The sequence below is a fragment of the Trematomus bernacchii genome, unplaced genomic scaffold (genome assembly GCF_902827165.1).
Source record: "Trematomus bernacchii unplaced genomic scaffold, fTreBer1.1, whole genome shotgun sequence".
Classification (NCBI taxonomy): domain Eukaryota; kingdom Metazoa; phylum Chordata; class Actinopteri; order Perciformes; family Nototheniidae; genus Trematomus; species Trematomus bernacchii.
In genome coordinates, this window is record NW_022987714.1 from 12,937,318 (window position 1) to 12,954,894 (window position 17,577).

Here is a 17,577-nt window from a genome sequence, read left to right on the forward strand (position 1 = left end):
TTGCAGACACAAATTAGCTTCTTGTTGTCTTTGTTGTGCTCACCCAGTTCTATATCCTGTTTGTAACAAGGACTAACATGAATTATAATGGATGGGAATAACAAAACAACCTACACACACACACACACACACACACACACACACACACACACACACACACACACACACACACACACACACACACACGAACACACACACACACGAACACACACACACACACACACACACACACACACACACACACACGAACACACACACACACACACACACACACACACACACACACACACACCACACACACACACACACACACACACACACACACACACACACACACACACACACACACAATGCTTTGACCTGCAGGGAGCTTGGCTTTTCCTCCTCTCAGCTCCACTGCGTCTGCTGCCATTCAAATCCTCAGGAGCCAGGCAGGCAGACTGAGGGTTTATATGAGTTTGTGTGTCTGCACACCCACTTGCATATTTGTGTTGTGGAATGCCAGAATTTAAGATAGCGAGTGGGTGCAACAGAGCAAACTTTAAAGTTAAAAGAGGAGCAAAAAGTTGAGCTCCCTTCATATTCGGTTGTGTGAGTTGTCACTGACCTTGTATGAGCGCCTGGCCCTTCTGGAAAGCTCCGCTGTACGCCACCTGGTAGTGTTTGACCTGGAAGCCAGGTACACAGCCCTCATGGCCTCCATCCTCTTGGCCAACCACACGGGCAACCTGTGACACACACAACAAAGGACAGGTCAGGTTAGCACACATGAACACACAGTTTCTGACAGGAACTGGCAGGGAGATAGAACAACTTAATACATATGTTTTTCTTTCAACGACCTTATCCTCAATAATCCTAAATAAACAACATGGGGCTGCAGCAGATACATACATACGCAGTGACAATAACCCTCATACTTGATCTAGGATGTATTATTGTGTAATAATTACATTCATACTAGTTCAATTATGACCTTTATTTAATTATAATAGTTACATTTGTTCCAGTGCAATCATTTCATTAATTCTGGTGCAATAATTGCTTTTATAGTAATATAATAATTGCATTTATTTTAGTACAATAATTGCATTCTTACGTTCAATTAAACCAATTAATCTTGAGCAATAATGAGATTATTGTTAGAGCAATAATCACTGTTATCATCGTGTAATGTAATGTATTTATTTCAGTGCACTTATTACAGACACACTAGTACAATACTGACATTTATTCTAGTGCAATCAATATGTGTGAGTAAAATGAGAGTGTATTTGATGTACTTATTGTTGAACAACAAGCTGTCTGCTGCTTTGTTGCTAAGGTTATTATGTATTTGTTTAAATATATATTATAAAGTAAATCAATAGTTCCACAAAAAATATGTTCAACTATTATTAAAGACCAATTTAGCACTTGTATTACTTTGAAACAATACAAATACAAAAATATCTTGTTTTGTTTATCCCATTTATGTTTGTTTTATGTTGACACTTGCATAAATCCATGTAATTACAAATACAAAACAAAGAGAGACTTTTAAATGGAAAGCTATTTGCCCTATCATTTTATTTGGTGATCAGGGTTACATTGTTTTTACAGTTTTTTAATCAAACACAACTATGACCAAATTATGTTAAAGATGAAAAAGGGAAAATGTGTTGAATAGCTTCTCTTTGTTTTCTCTTAACCTCTTAAACCCATAGCCTGTTTTTCAGGTCTCAGGCTCGAAAATGACATTCCCAGAACAAATGACCATATCTTCCCTTCTAAAAGGGTTAAATTAATAATCTTTATTCTCAAAGTAATGATAAACCTGTGAGTTGGATGTAAAAAAGTCAGAATCAATATAGATGTTTTTTATTTTAAAGAAAATTCAGATTTTACATAGTAAAAAACTGTAAATTATAGTGTCCGTCCAAAAATTATTTTTTACTTATCGTGAAAACTACCCTTGGATGATGGGTTAGTAGACTAAAAGTTTTAGGAATCCAAAGTACAACATATAATAAGTACCCTGTATCAAGATTGATGCAAAACAAGTGAAATTTGACCTTTTTAGAGAGATTTAGCCAAAAAACCCACTTCTGGGGTCATTTGGGTGGATTTGACCTATCTCTGGTCCCCCTTGCTCGATTTTGATGAATGAAATCTCTTTATAACCGCTAGAGCCAATGGAATCGAGGGAAAGTTATATACACACCAACACGTTAACAAATAAGGAGTGAGAGTGACGCGTTACCAAAACCGGAAGCTGCATACACTCTGGTGGCTACCATTAGCAGCTAACTTTTCCGCTCCGATTTTTACATAAAAAATGGAATTATGGATTATAAATAATTTTTTAAAAGGCACAGGTACATTATCAACCTATGGATCAACAGTTGTAGATTTTTTTTTTTTCGTTTTAATGCCATTGAACACGTCTTTTGACCTAATTGACAGCTACGGTGAGACGATCTGCCGTAAAAGCTCCGTAAAGATACGTGTTGTGATGTCTGTGTTTGCTTCCCCTGTCGCAAGTTCGGATCGCTCAGTGATGATACTATACCTAAATAATCAGTGGAGTCTCAGCTTTAATAGGCTATATTGTATGTGCAGCTACGATAAGTAATAAGGGTATCTTTATCTTGAATTGTGTGCCGCAGTGCGTTAGAATTTTTTCGCTCAGGGGTCATTTAGACGCTTCTTATGAGACTTGTGTTTTGTTTTGGTAAAAATGGTTCATATCTTCAGTTAGCTGAGATTCCAATGGGGGGACCGCCGTGCTTAAGAGGTTAACACTTAGAGGAGGTCAAAGAGTCATTTATAATTTTACAATTCAAATTAAAACAGACTAAAAGCTGTCTTTCTACTTCTCAATGACCCATTTTCGCTACAAATTACATTTATTCAATTAAAGAAATATGCATGAAAGAAAAAGCACTTTAACCCCTCTTTGCAAAGACAATGGGTGGGCGTTTCCATGGAAACAGACTGTAAAGGGTTGTGCCTCAACTCATTCTCGGAGGGACCAAACTCTTAGGAGCAGACGCACAGCGAAGCAGAAATAACAACTTGTGTTGTGTGTTAATATGTGAGGCATTCATTCAAAGATATGTGCCCCATGCCATTTCTGTTTTTATTTACCTTTTCAGATTGTGTTATGTTCCACTGTGACCTGTTTACAAATGCTGCTGTATTATTAAAGAGGCCCTATTTATCTTTTCGGGGTTTTCCTTTTCCTGTTGTGTGTTATATAGGTTTCTGTGCATGTAAATGGTCTGTAGAGGGCAAAATCACCAAGGTCGCTCCAGAGGGAGTTTCTATGTTGTAGGCCGTCAGTTTGAATTCATGTCATAAGTAAGTAAGCAAGTAAAGTATGTCTACTTTAATTTACAATTACTTGTCAAAACATGAAGCCACTAGAGCAGGGGTGTCAAACTCAAGGCCCGGGGGCCAAATCTGGCCCGCGACTTCATTTTATGTGGCCCCACAAGAGCTTGCAAAGAATATAATATGTTTATACGGTTACATGCTACTTTACAGAAGCACGTTGCCGATAAACGACATGTCCCACAATGCATCTCAAATTTGACTTTTTCTCAGAATTTGACTTTTTTTCTTCAACATATGCATTTTTTCTCAGAATTTGACTTTCTTTGTCAAAATATGCAGTTTTTTTTAGAATTACCGTAATTTTTGGACTATAAGCCGCGACTTTTTTCCCATTTTTCGACCCTGCGGCTTATATAACGGTGCGGCTAATCTATGGATTCTTTCGCCAAAAAAAAGCTTTGCTTGTTTTGGACAGCATGAGGGCCCATATAACAGATTCTGTGAAAGCAGCCATCAAGAGCACAAACTCAATTCCAGCTGTGATTCCTGGGGGCACAACGAAGCATCTGCAGCCACTCGACATCAGTGTCAATCGTGCGTTCAAAGTGGCACTACGCGTTCAGTGGGAGGCGTGGATGACTAGCGGCGATAAATCATTCACCAAAACTGGTCGCATGCGAAAAGCAACTTTCGCTCAAGTTTGCGAGTGGATCCTGACAGCGTGGAGGAGTGTCAAAACATCCACGATCACCAACGGGTTCCGAAAGGCTGGACTGCTGCGTGATGAAGAGGAGGACGCCGCCACAGCTGAGGCCCTTCAGAGGCTGTTCGATTCCGACAGTGACGAAGAGGAGTTCGTTGGTTTTGAGAGCGACAACGAAGGAGAGAGGAGAGTGGCTGACGAAGCCACCCTGAGCCTGTTCGTTTCCGACACTGAAGATGAGGTTTTAGTACGCAGGAAGAAGACGAAGATGAGGATTAATGACTTGACTTTTCTGGTTACAGCCGTGTACTGCACCTTAGCCTAAAAGATGAAGACAAGGATTAATGACTTTTCTGGTAGGCTGATTACCGTATATTTTAAGCAGCCGTGTTACTGCAACTTTAGGCTTACGCGCTTGGTGGTCCCCGTACCACTGGTTGAAAACCACTGCTGTAGATCACTGCCGGTACGTGCACTGGGAGCGCACCGTTTAAGTTTGAAAGTTGAAAAGTTTGTGTGTCTGAAACGCTATGTGATACAGTACAGTTTACACAGCACAGTACATGTTCTGTAGCTACTATTGCACTAAATGGTAACACTTGAATACGTTATGCAAATATGCAACTTGTTTGTTGAAATGTTAATAAATGGGAGCTTCCTCAAACAGCCATCTCTTTCCCGACAATCCCCTCTGTGCACGAACCCTTACATATGGTAATTAAACATTAAAACACCTGCGGCTTAGTCCAGTGCGGCTTATATATGTACACATCATTCAATTTAGCTGCTGCGGCTTATATTCAGGTGCGCCTTATAGTCCGAAAATTACGGTAGACTTTTTCTCAAAAATTACTTTTTTTTCAAAATGTCACTTCTCTTTTTCAAAATGTCACTTCTTTTTCCAGAATGTGGCTTTTCTTTTAAAATCATATTGTGACATTCTTACTGAAGAGACTTGCAATTATTTGCCCTAGACTTCTGCTTTCAGACGTAGTTAATTATGAAGTTATTACCCTATCTGATAATAATCCAATGCAGAGGCAATAATGTAATATACTGTAATACATTATTTTATATATATTCAATATTTATATATGTATTTTTGTATAGTCTTAAAGTTACAACCGGCCCTTTGAGTGCAACTATAATGCTGATGTGGCCCGTGATGAAATTGAGTTTGACACCCTACCACTAGAGCATGTTGGCACAATTACTGCAATGCCACAGAGCTTATGTTCAGCACCCCACCCAAAAAAAGGCTAGCCTTATTTATGACGCTCTTAATATGTGTGTTCTCTGCCTGAGGGTGCTGAGCTTGCTTTAGTTTACATACAAAATAAATATCTATAGTAAGCCAGCATTCCAAGCTACAAACTCCCCACCCGGGCTGCATGCATAAGTAGGCGTTCAGCCTAAAAACAGCCCTGGGTTAAAAAACAATGCAGAGGCTTGGTTAGTGGATTAATGCGTTTGTAGATTGTGCAGACAGCGAAATACTGCACAGTGGTTTATTATATTATTAGCATTCTGATCTAGTATAACAAGTCACTGTTATACATCTAGTGGTTTTCAAAGTGAAAGTCATTTTATCTTAATAGAGAAGTTCACCAGCTAAACAGTAAATGTTATTTATATATTATCAAAAAGTAATCAGGATTGTGTGCTTGCACTCGTTTGATTGGCCCAACACAGCACTTTGCTGAATGACATCACAATGTTGGACTCTGAAGCTTAAGTTGGCAACACAGCTGTGAGTGAAGCACATCTTTAAAAGAAAGTTGGTGTTTTTTTTTTGTTAGTTCTTGTACACATTTTTGTATAAAGCAAAGAGACGTGCTGCACAATCTTGTAACAAAAGACGCAATTATAATTTCCCCATCCTTTTCCTCAATAATAAGTCTTAATTGATTTTGTGAAATGTCAAAATGTTGCATATTTATTAGAACTGAAAATGTAACATGTGACAATTCTGTTACCACAATTAAACAGTGTCTTCTCAAATAAATCAGGCGACATTTGCTGGATCCTCACACAGTGGGTGCTGTAATTAGAGACACCATACAACACTGCACATGATACGCATCTGCCAAACTGAGCCATCTGTCAACCAGTGTCAACCCACCTGCTCACCCTCATATCTCTTGACCCCTCTTCTAGCAATTCCCAGAGTTACCAACGGTGATACGACGGAAATAATAACTGGATGCTGTCCGTCACAGAATTATGATATAAAATACGCTAACAATCTCCTCTAATGAAGAACTAGATGGAGTATCACTTTCATTGAGTCAAGAGGAAATACCGTTTCAAGGAATTTTAGTGAGATCGATACATGACTCATCATTTACCCAGAGTGCCAAGTGTTTCTCATCCTGAGGTGCATGACAGTTATATGACACATCATGAAAGACTTTCACACGGCATTGTGAACGGTTTATAGAGAACCGTCTATGTGATGAACAAGCTCTGGCAGACGTTTAGCCTCAGAGGTCATTACATGTAATGTCCCTGCAAAGTAATCACTGCACCCAGGGGACTTAATGCTTTTCTAGCGGGTGTCAAAATGGTAATTTGATTCCATCATAAGGCCTCCTGACCTGGTGGGATACAATGCTCACTGGTCCATAAACTCCATCCAGTTGACTAAAGGGCCAGAGGCCTGTCGACATGGCGAGGGTGCATGAGACATGCATGCAAATACAGAAGAAAAACATTACCATACACGCACAGGGGGATACCTGCAAACACAGCACACACAGCTCTCAGCAGGACTCAACAACATGAACAGCCATTTTACTGTCCATTAAGGCGGAAAAATTACAATAAAGCCCCAGTGACTCACAGTAGGAAAGCAAAAGCATTAAGGCAACGCAATGCTAATGACAATGTTGTTAGCATAGGGCAGCTTATTATTCTGGGCAATATTCTACATCAGGAAGCTATCTGAAAATGTATTAGACATATGAAGGTCATACCATTCTAGCCTAGCGGAATGAATTGAGGCAATTTCTTATCAACGATGTCTATAAAATCCCTTTTCACACAAGAATAATTCATTAAAATACAATCTGAAAAGGACGAGGAGACACAATGTGTGGGCTTTAATTTTCAGAAGTCGATTCATATCAGCTTCTTTTTATTTGTGCGTTTGCTTGTTTCTGTGAACTTGTTTTGCTTTCATGCCCAGACCGTATACAACCCACATCAAAGGATCTAATTCATATGTGTGTTTAAGCTTGTCAGGGTTTTATGTGTTTTGTGATTTAAGTTATCAGCGCCTAAGGATTAATACAAACATCCACATCTGTTTCTAGGTGAACAACACATGAGAATATGGGTTCCCTCAGGGCCCAATTCATAGTTTCTCTTTTAAGGTAATCTGTGATGAACATGGAAATTAAAGTGTTTTATGCTTTTACATTACGGTAGCATGATCCTGACCTTGATAAGCAGCGTGTGTAAAGAATAACAATGGATCATTAAAAAAAGTCCATACAATTCAAAAGATCAAATGCAGCTGCCAAGTTTAAAATGTAGATATCATTTGTTATTAAGTTGTGTTTCGCATAGCTCAGTTGTTAGAGCTGGCAGCCCATGTGGAGGCATGTAATCCCCACTGCCATTTTAAAACTTTAACTTAAATAAAGGCACAGGTTGCCCAAAACACCTTTAAGGTATAGACATATTGGTTTTCGTGAATAAAAAATGTTGTAATATAGTAGTTTCTTATAGGTAGCTGTGCATGTAAGCTTAAAGGGGACCTATCATGCAAAATGCACTTTGTGATGTCTTTTATACATAAATATGTGTCCCCGGTGCGTCGGGGAACTCACGCAGCATCAGAAAATAAAACCCTCTCTCTTTTCCTCCGTACCCAAATCTTTTAAAAACAGGGGTACAACGAGCGGATACAGATTTGCTGCCGATCTGACGTCAAATCGGCGGCGGACCCACAGAAAGTTGCTATCAGAAACAATGCCTGACGTGTTTTGGATGTCATCTCGTCTTTGTTTACATTAGCAAGCCTCGCTAACACTCAGAGCTAACCTGTACTGGAGAGCACATGTGTTTAAAAAGCAGGAAATAAAAAAGGAACTCACCTTGTGATAAACCCGCAAGAGAAAAAGCATTTGAGCTCCATACTGTTTCAGAAATAATCTTTGATGTGGTTTAGAACAGGATGGCGTTTTATCACAGCAGAATTTAACTTTATCTCCGGTAGAATTCTGATCAGGCATTAGCTCCGCCTTCTCTTTTTTTTTTTTCAAGCTAAGGACCCAAAATCCGCGTTTCTCTAATACCCCTTTCACACCAACGCAACTCCGGTTCAAGCTCCGTGCTAGAGCTTTTCAGGTTCAGAACCGGTACTTCGGTTTAGCTCCGGCTCTTTTCACACCGCTCAGAGCCCGACTGGTGCTGCCGCTGCTGCGTCATGACGTCACAGTTTACGTCGCTGATTTTCTCCCCAACGGAGCTCACCTCACAACAACAACGGGCCGGGGACTGCGTTGCTTTTAATCATACGAAGCCAGATTAAATTAAATAACGACTTCTCCAACCTTATACTTTTCTCCAGAGTGCCGTGGTTCATTGTTTATTAATGTGTTTCAGCGGCATTTACCGACCGCTGCAGTGCTGCTGCTCTTCCACGAGTGTATTCTCCCGTTAGCTCCGGGTTAGCTCACACGGCTCTAAAGTATTCACTGTCTGACTGTCACACAAGCAGCTGATACATATCCCCAGTTCCCTTTAAGTGAATGTGTGTCAGTCTGAATTGACGCTGTTTGGCATCACAACGCTGTTATGAAAGTTTCTCTGGTATAACATGGGTGATGTTAGCATAGCAACCGAAGCTAAACTGACTACTTGCTAAGCCATTTTCTCCAGGCACTTTTTACCGACGTATTTTTCATTATGATTCTACTTGTGATAGTCGGACATGACAACCTGTGCAGCCCATGTATTGATTCCATCCGATAGCTGCTATAATAACAAACAAAACGTCTGCCTGCTCTCCACAATGATCAATAACAGCGAACGGATGGTCAAAGTAAGGTACAAATAAACAGAATCACACGAAGCCTGGTTAGTGTTGCCTGACTTTATAAAGTGTGTTTTTTTTTAACAAGTGTGTGGTTGCGTTCTAGTCACTTTGCTCAGCACTACTGCTTGTTACAACTTTTATTTGCCGTACTCGCCTTAACTGTTAGCTCAGGTTAATCTCGCCCCCCTCCGACGTAAGCGTGACGTATGCGGTTCTTGCTTCTAGACGGACAACTTTTTGGTGCTCGAAACGAACCGGATTCCGGAGCTTAGAGGCTGCTCCGCTGCGGTGTGAACAGGAAAACCCGGTGCTTTTCAAGCACCAGCACCGAACCGGCCCCGAAACACCGTTGGTGTGAATGGGGTAACAGGGCTGCAAAAGAGGGGTTTGAGCAGTATGAGGCATGGCTACAATGGGCGATCTGTTTGGTATTTTAAGCAAAAAACTTCACAGACATGTTTTGTATAGGTATGGCCCTACAATACAATATATATCCTTGTTGTTTGTTCTTAATCCTGTCTGCAGTAATTGTTTGTTTTTTCCTCTTCTCCTTTGCTTGCTTCCGATCACAGTGACGTGTTTTTACTTCAAGTGTGGTTTTGTTGCTGGTTCTTTAGTGCATTGATAAGATAAGAGAACCAGTAAATGCACTGCACAATTAAATGTAATGGCTCTTATGTGATGAGAGTTTTTCCAACAACATATGGATAATAAATTGAAAGTAAAGTGCTCAAGAATAAAAACAACCATTGCCTAATTCCCATTAGACAAATGGAAAGAAAAGGTTTTGGATCTCAACATGAAATGCTCACTGAGAATCCTCAGCCAGCGATCAGAAGAGGGAGAGCCAGCACAAAACACACTCCAGCCAAAATATACACAAAAATAAATGTGTGTCAGACCGAGGGGTCCAATGAGAGGAATTAATTCATTTCTGTGTTTCAGCTTCAATATCTTGCCTGTTTGATGTCTCTGTGAAGGCATCATTGTTCTGCAGTGATTGGCTCAGTGTGACCTTGCCAAAGCAATGTGCTACATGGAAGGATTACTATGGTCCGGTCCGGGGGAAACAAAGATCCAAAAAAAAAAACAATCTCTCCAGCAGGAACAATTATCACGCTCCAGCAAAGCTGGACCCGCAGAAAATTGTGTATTGTGTTCCAGCTTAATGAGATGATCAACACAGAGCCAAAAAGATAAATAAATCTGTAAGCATTTAGCAGGATGTGTGGACAAAGTGAGAGAGAGCAGTGAGGCAAACTGCAAATAGGGCAGTAATCCAGAGGATAAATGTCAGAGAGTGGGATCATTTCAATCTGGATCATTTAGATCCAATAGGGTTGGACATAAATAAAATTACACAGTGCACATTTTCCAATTGTTCTGCCACCACCTTGAGCACCACATAACGAGCAGAAGCAGAACCAATGTTCAACCTGGTCTTCTTTTGTCAGTGAGCACTTGAAAATGGTACCAGAGTGAAGTCAGTCAATAGAATAGAAATAAGCATTTTTTTCTACACTAACAGGCAACTACTAAGAATATTGATTGCTGACGACACAGGTGGAATTAACGTTGTTATACTATAGCAGGGGTGGGGAACCTTTTTCCTCTCAAGGGCAATTACTGTTTTCTCAACATCCTCCGAGGGCCGTTACAAATTATTGACCTCTGCTTAAAAATACTAAAATCACAGCCCATTCATTTCGCCTTTATTTCATGCTGTACAAAGAAAAAGCAACCTCTTAATCCAGATATCTTACCATGACTCGCGCATGCATGCACGTGCACGGTTGTGGCATGACCACCAAACAGAAAGATATGGACACAAGATGTGTGCAAATGTATTTAGTTTCCTATCCATGTGAAGATGATTTAAGTGGGGTTGGGGACCCAACCTCCTCTAGGGGAAAAGCATCAATCTGGTGCACTTTGAGAGCAACATGAAGAGATCTATGGATACATCTCTCAACACCCATATGAAACAGAACTGTAAACAGATTTATTTTTCTTTATGGATATTTTACAAATCACCTCTCCTTTCAAACTGTATTCTTGTTTATTAATAACACTTTTTTTTTACTGTCATATAGTATTTTATATCTGTTTACTTTATTCTCTTATTTTTTTATAACTATAATGATCATATAAAGATGTGCCTTTACCTCACTGGTTGGAGAAAAAGCTTCTTATATTTGTTAGCATAGCTAGCTAACCATATGCTAATAACAACAAAGTTATTGACTGTATGATCAGTATGACAGATGAACAGATCGCCACTGGGCTTTCAACTAAGACACAGCCACGCAAAAACTGCGGCATGTGTACGGCTCCTTATGGGTACTGCAATTTTTGAAGTGGCGGCCCGGAGCAGCGTTCTGGTGCTCTCCTGCAGAACTGCACCCCTGTCAGACGAGACATATTCCACGTGATGACACGTTAGGCTCGTGTTGTGTTCAAGGACCCTGACCTTGGCCAGGAAAAACAGGCACTCGCTTGTTTCATTATTTTGCGGTCTAGAGTTCTTACATTTTTTAAATTTTTTGCATGTTGTTTATAAATTACCTCGAGGGCCGCAACCAAATGGTCTCGCGGTCCGTATTCGGCCCGGGGGGCCGGAGGTTCCCCCACCCCTGTACTATAGCTCACAAGCCTCGTTTACAATGGCAATAGTTTTGAACCAGACATCCGATAAAGTATGTTACACAGGGGTAAACACAACATTTAGGTACCGACAACATTTCTAAATTTCATGAATTCACAATGCTAATATATATTACTTATTATTCTGGGCCATTTTAAAAGCTTTGAGGCTTAATTGTTTTGTTTTGTTTGCAGTTTTCGACACACAAACAAATGCTATTGATACCGTTTAGCTCGTAACTATCTTAACCCCCTTATTCCCTCAACCTATCATTATTCAAACCATTTATGAATTACTTCAAGATAGTAGTATGTATCATCATTCCATAAGCCTAGTTTGAGAACTCAACACCAAATAGCAATTTATTTTAAATCATTCATTGTTACCCGTTAATTTCATATATTTATATTGAACTACTCCAGTAATCTTTCCATGCTCCCCTTGGCAAAACCGGAAGAAATACTGTTGGGAATCCAAGGCCTATCACATCACACTATCACAGCACAGCAATTCTCTATTTAAATATAGAGGGGAAAGAAACAAAGACTGATCCTTGGAGGATGGAAGAGAGACATGGGGGATGGTTTCATATAGATCAGTTTGCATGGTGGAGAAATAATACAGCTATCTATTGACAACCACTTGGAGCGCAGGTCTTTAGTTTATGTTAGCCCTCTAAGTGCAGCCAAGGAATGCTCAATCAGGAGAAAAAGATCCATACACTTTACCTCCAGCATTAAGATAATGCTTTCCCACCATAAGTTGCATTCCCAGCAAGGAATGAGATAGTTGCAAGAAAGAAAAAAGAGGAATATTAAAGGCTTTGTTGTACTCAATTATTTGGAAAGGAGTCTATACTAGAGACATCACGAGGATCGGAGGAGTGGCTTCTGGCAGCCGTTGTTGATGTTGTGATATTCATGCTGGAGGGGCAACAGCGCTGACCGCTCATTGTCTGAGAGTTTGACATCTGATTCAGTTCAAGTGTGAAGGACCAGTCAGGTGATTAAGGCAATGACTTAGCAGAGCACATAGTAAATGTCACCTCTGGTGGAAATCAATATCCGCCTCAAGAATCCACAGTGCATCTGATATATAGAGACGGAGAGGGCCACTACAGCTGATATTTGCTGAAGAGGCTGAGAGTGAGAGAGGCTGTTAGAAGTGATGTGTGAGTATGTGTACATCCAGTAAGTGTTTGCGTGAGTAAACTCCATCAGACAAGAGAGGACGATAGACAAAAGGTATATTGAGAAAGGCGAAAGAAGAAGAAGAGAAAACACATTTCTGTCAGAGTCTGTGTCTCTCATGCATTCTAATGCCTTTATTATTTGGATGTATTTCCTTCTGTTCCTTTTTTTATCGAGCTGTTGCAAATAGATGCTGCGAAGAACCCAAACATTAGACAGTCCATCTATTTGGAATTATTTCACATTTGTGTCTATTAAGCCTGTCTCACCTTTTTTAATTACCAATGCTATGTTATAAACGTACTTGCAAATCTGCTATATCACCGCATATAAACCTATTGGGACTTAAAAGCTCAATAAAGGTCGCAATTAATTGTTATTGGGTGCTTTAAATGTATTAATACATTTCAGGCCGATTAATTACATAGTACTATTCGTAGTCCAATTCCCTAAAAAAGTAATTACATCCATGCAAAAATAAAACATTATACAATGTTAAACCAGATTAGTTATTAACAAGTCACGACCGACAGTTATGACCTGTTATGATATTTGATAGGTGAGGTATAGGTGATTTTTGTCATCTATAATTTCTCCTAATATAATTATCCAGATAATAATGCATTTTAAATGTTTATATTAATTGGATGTCATTAGTAATTATGTTTATAACGCATGATAACTATATGCATAATGCATATTAAAATGGGCGTAATAGAAAGTGGTTTTGGAAATTGTAGTGGTACACAAGATATCTACTGTAACTGGTTCATGTGCAAACTGAATAAAATCACTGTGACCTTTATATGCACCTAGTGGCTCAGGTAATGTAAATCAACCTGCTGTATGCTGTATTCTGGTGTGTTCCTCTGTGCATGTCACTTAAAATTGATAGTACATTTTGGTCTCTTTGAGTGAGTACATGTGTGTGTAAGTGTGTCTCCGTGCACGTCTAGGTTTGCCAATGATCCCAGCCAGCCAGCCAGCCAGTGTGTGTGTGTGTGTGTGGTGTGGGATTTGCATGGCTCTGACTCTGCATGCATGCCGGATGGTTTGCCAGCGCTCCAGCCAGACAGCCTGCCAGTAAGCCTGACATTTCATCCAGCCACTGTGTCTCCTTCCACACACTACATTCCCCTTTCTCTCCTCAATCTTGCACTGCCTCTGTGTTCCATCAAGGTAAATGTCAGTGCACACACCTCGGTATATGTCTGGTTGACCTGTCCGGGGCCCTGGCTACATCCATAGCCCCGAGATGAGGCCAGAAAGCCAGGGGAGAGAGGGGGGAGAGAATCAATCCGGCCCCGGGCCTCAGACACCTACAGCTGGCATGTTAGCCAGGCATGCAGCACCTGAGTCATGAAACCGCCTGGTTCCCGGCCCCGGGCTGCCCGAGCCTGGCCACACCTGCTGGAGCTGTAAAACAACCCTGGAGCAGTAAACACACAGCCACGCCATAGAGGAAGAGCAGCCGAGCGACCAGGGAGAAGAGAGGAGAAAAACAACAGCTTTGCTGCTTGGTGGGTGGTTGTTGTCACCGGTGTGAATGCCACATTCAAAAAGTAATAAAAAGGAGAAGCAAAGGAAAAAGGGAGAGGCAGAAAAACAGTTGTGATGAACACAAAGAAATAAGGGGTGCGGAAGCCGTTCGTTGGATATTTGGTGTGGGCGAATGTAATGCAAGTACTGTGAAAAACTGCATGACATTGTTGAACTGGAGTAATGGAAAGTACATTAACACAAAGCTTAAGTTACGAGACAATCCATGAGATGTGTTTAATGTTAACATAATAAAGGAACAAGCGTAGCTTTGAATAAAATATATCGTTTTTTCTAACACTATTGTGCATTAACTACGCAGGTTTTGTTTGAAATCTCTGCAGGACTGACAATCAAGGTTTTATACAGTTTGTGTGTCCTAATACTTAATTGTTGGGGAAAAGATGCTATTAGGCATGTAATTATCTTATAATTAAATGAGTGTACAATACATTTCATGGGTAACAAAACCTCAATTTCCCTCTGGAATTGAGGTTGGTCATGAGTCAGCTGAGTCTTAACTCGTGCAACAGAAGTCAGCATGGGAATTTTCGGTGTGGTCATGGTCAACCTTTTGTGAAGAGAATATAACGTTGCAAAATGTAGCTTGAAATATAACAGTGACTACGAATGAGTTTTTGAGTTTAACGGAGCTGGTACACCCTGCTTATTAGTAACCCCAAAGGAACCCTTTCTACAACCCATTAAATATAATTGTAGATTAATGGCACAAAAAAAAACCTCTAACCACCCCTAAGAACAATGGGAAGAACACAGACAGTAAGCATTAAACCAAGCTTGTATTTACCAAACAATTTATGTTGAAAAAACCCGATTTAGATCCAGCACATTCCTTGGCACATTAAAGCTCCTTGCCTCTTTGATAGCAGGGCACAACAGTGAATTGATCCCATCACCCATACAAATCATCTGAAGAGCTTCCTGGCACTGGCTACCAACATAACGAGGACTTCTCTCATGCCGCAACAAATTGATTTGACATTGAAACTTTTAGTGTTACATTTTATTCAAGCTGGCAGGTCCCATTGCGATGCAAATCCAACATCCCTGGAGGGGGGGTAGTTGCGTGGTAAGTGAGGATGGCGTAACCCTGACAGTATCATTTCCTCACCGTCAGTCTTGCTCAAATCCCTTCTCTAGTGGCAAGCTTGTCAATACTTCCACCTCAGGACACCTCTCACTTCAGCGCGCAGGAGCGGGGAGAGAGGTGTGAAGTGAGGGGATTGAAAAACAACAAGAGCGTCAGCTGCAGGCACCAGCTGCTAACCAGCGGAATTCATTTGAATGCACTTTATTTTCATCCCTGTCGGGATTCGCATGTCAATCTGAGCACGTTCGGTTCCATCAAGATGGCGTGTTCATTCACCTTGAAAGCAGTGTTTTGTCTAATAGCCACAGTAAGTAAACTTGAAAAAAGACTTGTTGTTTTTAGCATACAAGTGACTTTCCCTGTCTTTGTTAAAGTCTGTTGTGTCTAAACAATAGCCACAGCAGAGTTACCCCAATGAACCTCTGCCATGGCAGAGACGGATGGAAACCCGATGCAATGCTCGGGCTGCCTGCAGCTCAAATTGTGCCACATTGACAGGGAGGTTACACCTCTTCAGGTGTTGTAAGTGGGAGCCAACTTTAGAATGGTGATGCTATCACGCTTTGCTCTGAAAGACAGCAAATTGCAAACACAAATTCAAGTTTGAATGTCCGTAATCATGAGCTCGCCTCCTAGACACAAGCCTATCGGAGGCTGCCATCAGCTGGTGATGCACTGGGGTGAACGAGAAGCGATAAAGAAAAAGGGAAGTGTATGGACGTGGAATCGCCTAGCCCGTGTTATCACTCTGCCGGTGTCTAAAGCTATTGTGGAGAGGCTGGTGGGCCGCACATACATATTGTTGGGGGTGGTTGTTAGAAGTAAAAGACTGAGGTCTGTGTTTGTTTCTCCAAACGGTTTATCGTTGTTATCGGCCTACCTTTCTCCTCTCTAGCTAACCTTCATTCATCAAAAGTAACGGCTGCTGCCGATATGCTCTCTGCAAACACTCCGCCCTCCACCTTGAATCGACCTGCACCTACGGTTTTCCCTATTCAGTTTTCCCCTTGTTTTTGAACCAAAACAAGATTTCACCCCTTTTTCCTTTTTTTAACTCCTTTACTATAAATGTTATTTTGTTGACTTATACGTAAAAACATTTTTTAAATATTGGTATAATATTTAAAAACCCAATTAATTCAGATTAAGATGATCTGACTCGTATGACAGGTCTGGAGCACTCATGATAATAAGGTATGCACTGGATCAAAGATAAGTCATTTGGGAGTCACCAATGTTGAACACAATGATAATTGAAGCGTGCTTTGAAATATCACCAGCATCAATGACAACACCCTAACAGCCATTAATAAAGTAACACAACTGACACTACAAAGGACATTATGCAGTATGCAAATGAATGCTCATTATATCACACTCCCTTGTTTCCTTGCTGTGTTCTATTTACCTCTTCGTTTGTCTCACGCTCTTCACTTTTCTTCCACACACTTTGTCTAAATATCTGTAACTCTTTACGTTACCTTACTGCAATGATGGGAAACTGCCATGAATTCACATTCCTCTCAGACACTGGAAAGTTATGAGAATTCAACTGACGCTTCTTCCAAAATACATCTTAGTGTATTAGACCAAAATATATCATACTCCTCAAGATTGAGGATCTGCTGTAAGTAGCGTAGTCAGCCATATGTGGCTCAGGGTAGACAGTAGGGAGATACATTTGATCCATTAAGTAGTTTAGGACGTTTTCTGGATCTTTTTATTCTTTTTTTCCTAACATAAAAACGTACAGGCTCAGCCAGTGTAAATTGATTTTTGGATAACTTTAAGTAATACCATAACTCTGCATTATCTTGTTTATATCATTACAATGTAATCAATATGAGCCCGAAATGCTTCTCCATTTTGTGAAAAAGTCCTTTTACATTGAGACACTACTACATGACTGCAGAGATTTTGGATCAAACTACTAACCCACTGTTGGTAGATTGCCTTTTCACCCCCTGAGCCAAAGCTGGCCGATAACAAAGTCTTTCCATATCTTTAAAAAGTCACAGATGATATGAG

At 40.4% G+C, this 17,577-nt stretch overlaps 1 protein-coding gene across 1 annotated transcript in view; it reads right to left on the reverse strand.

The window, feature by feature from the left end:
- cdh13 (cadherin 13, H-cadherin (heart)) overlaps positions 1-17,577 on the reverse strand; it is a 361,634-nt gene that overhangs the window by 267,883 nt on the left and 76,174 nt on the right. Inside the window, exon 2 of the mRNA XM_034141757.1 lies at positions 608-728. Coding sequence (XP_033997648.1) covers positions 608-728 — 121 coding nt within the window. The remainder of the gene's footprint in view (positions 1-607; positions 729-17,577) is intronic.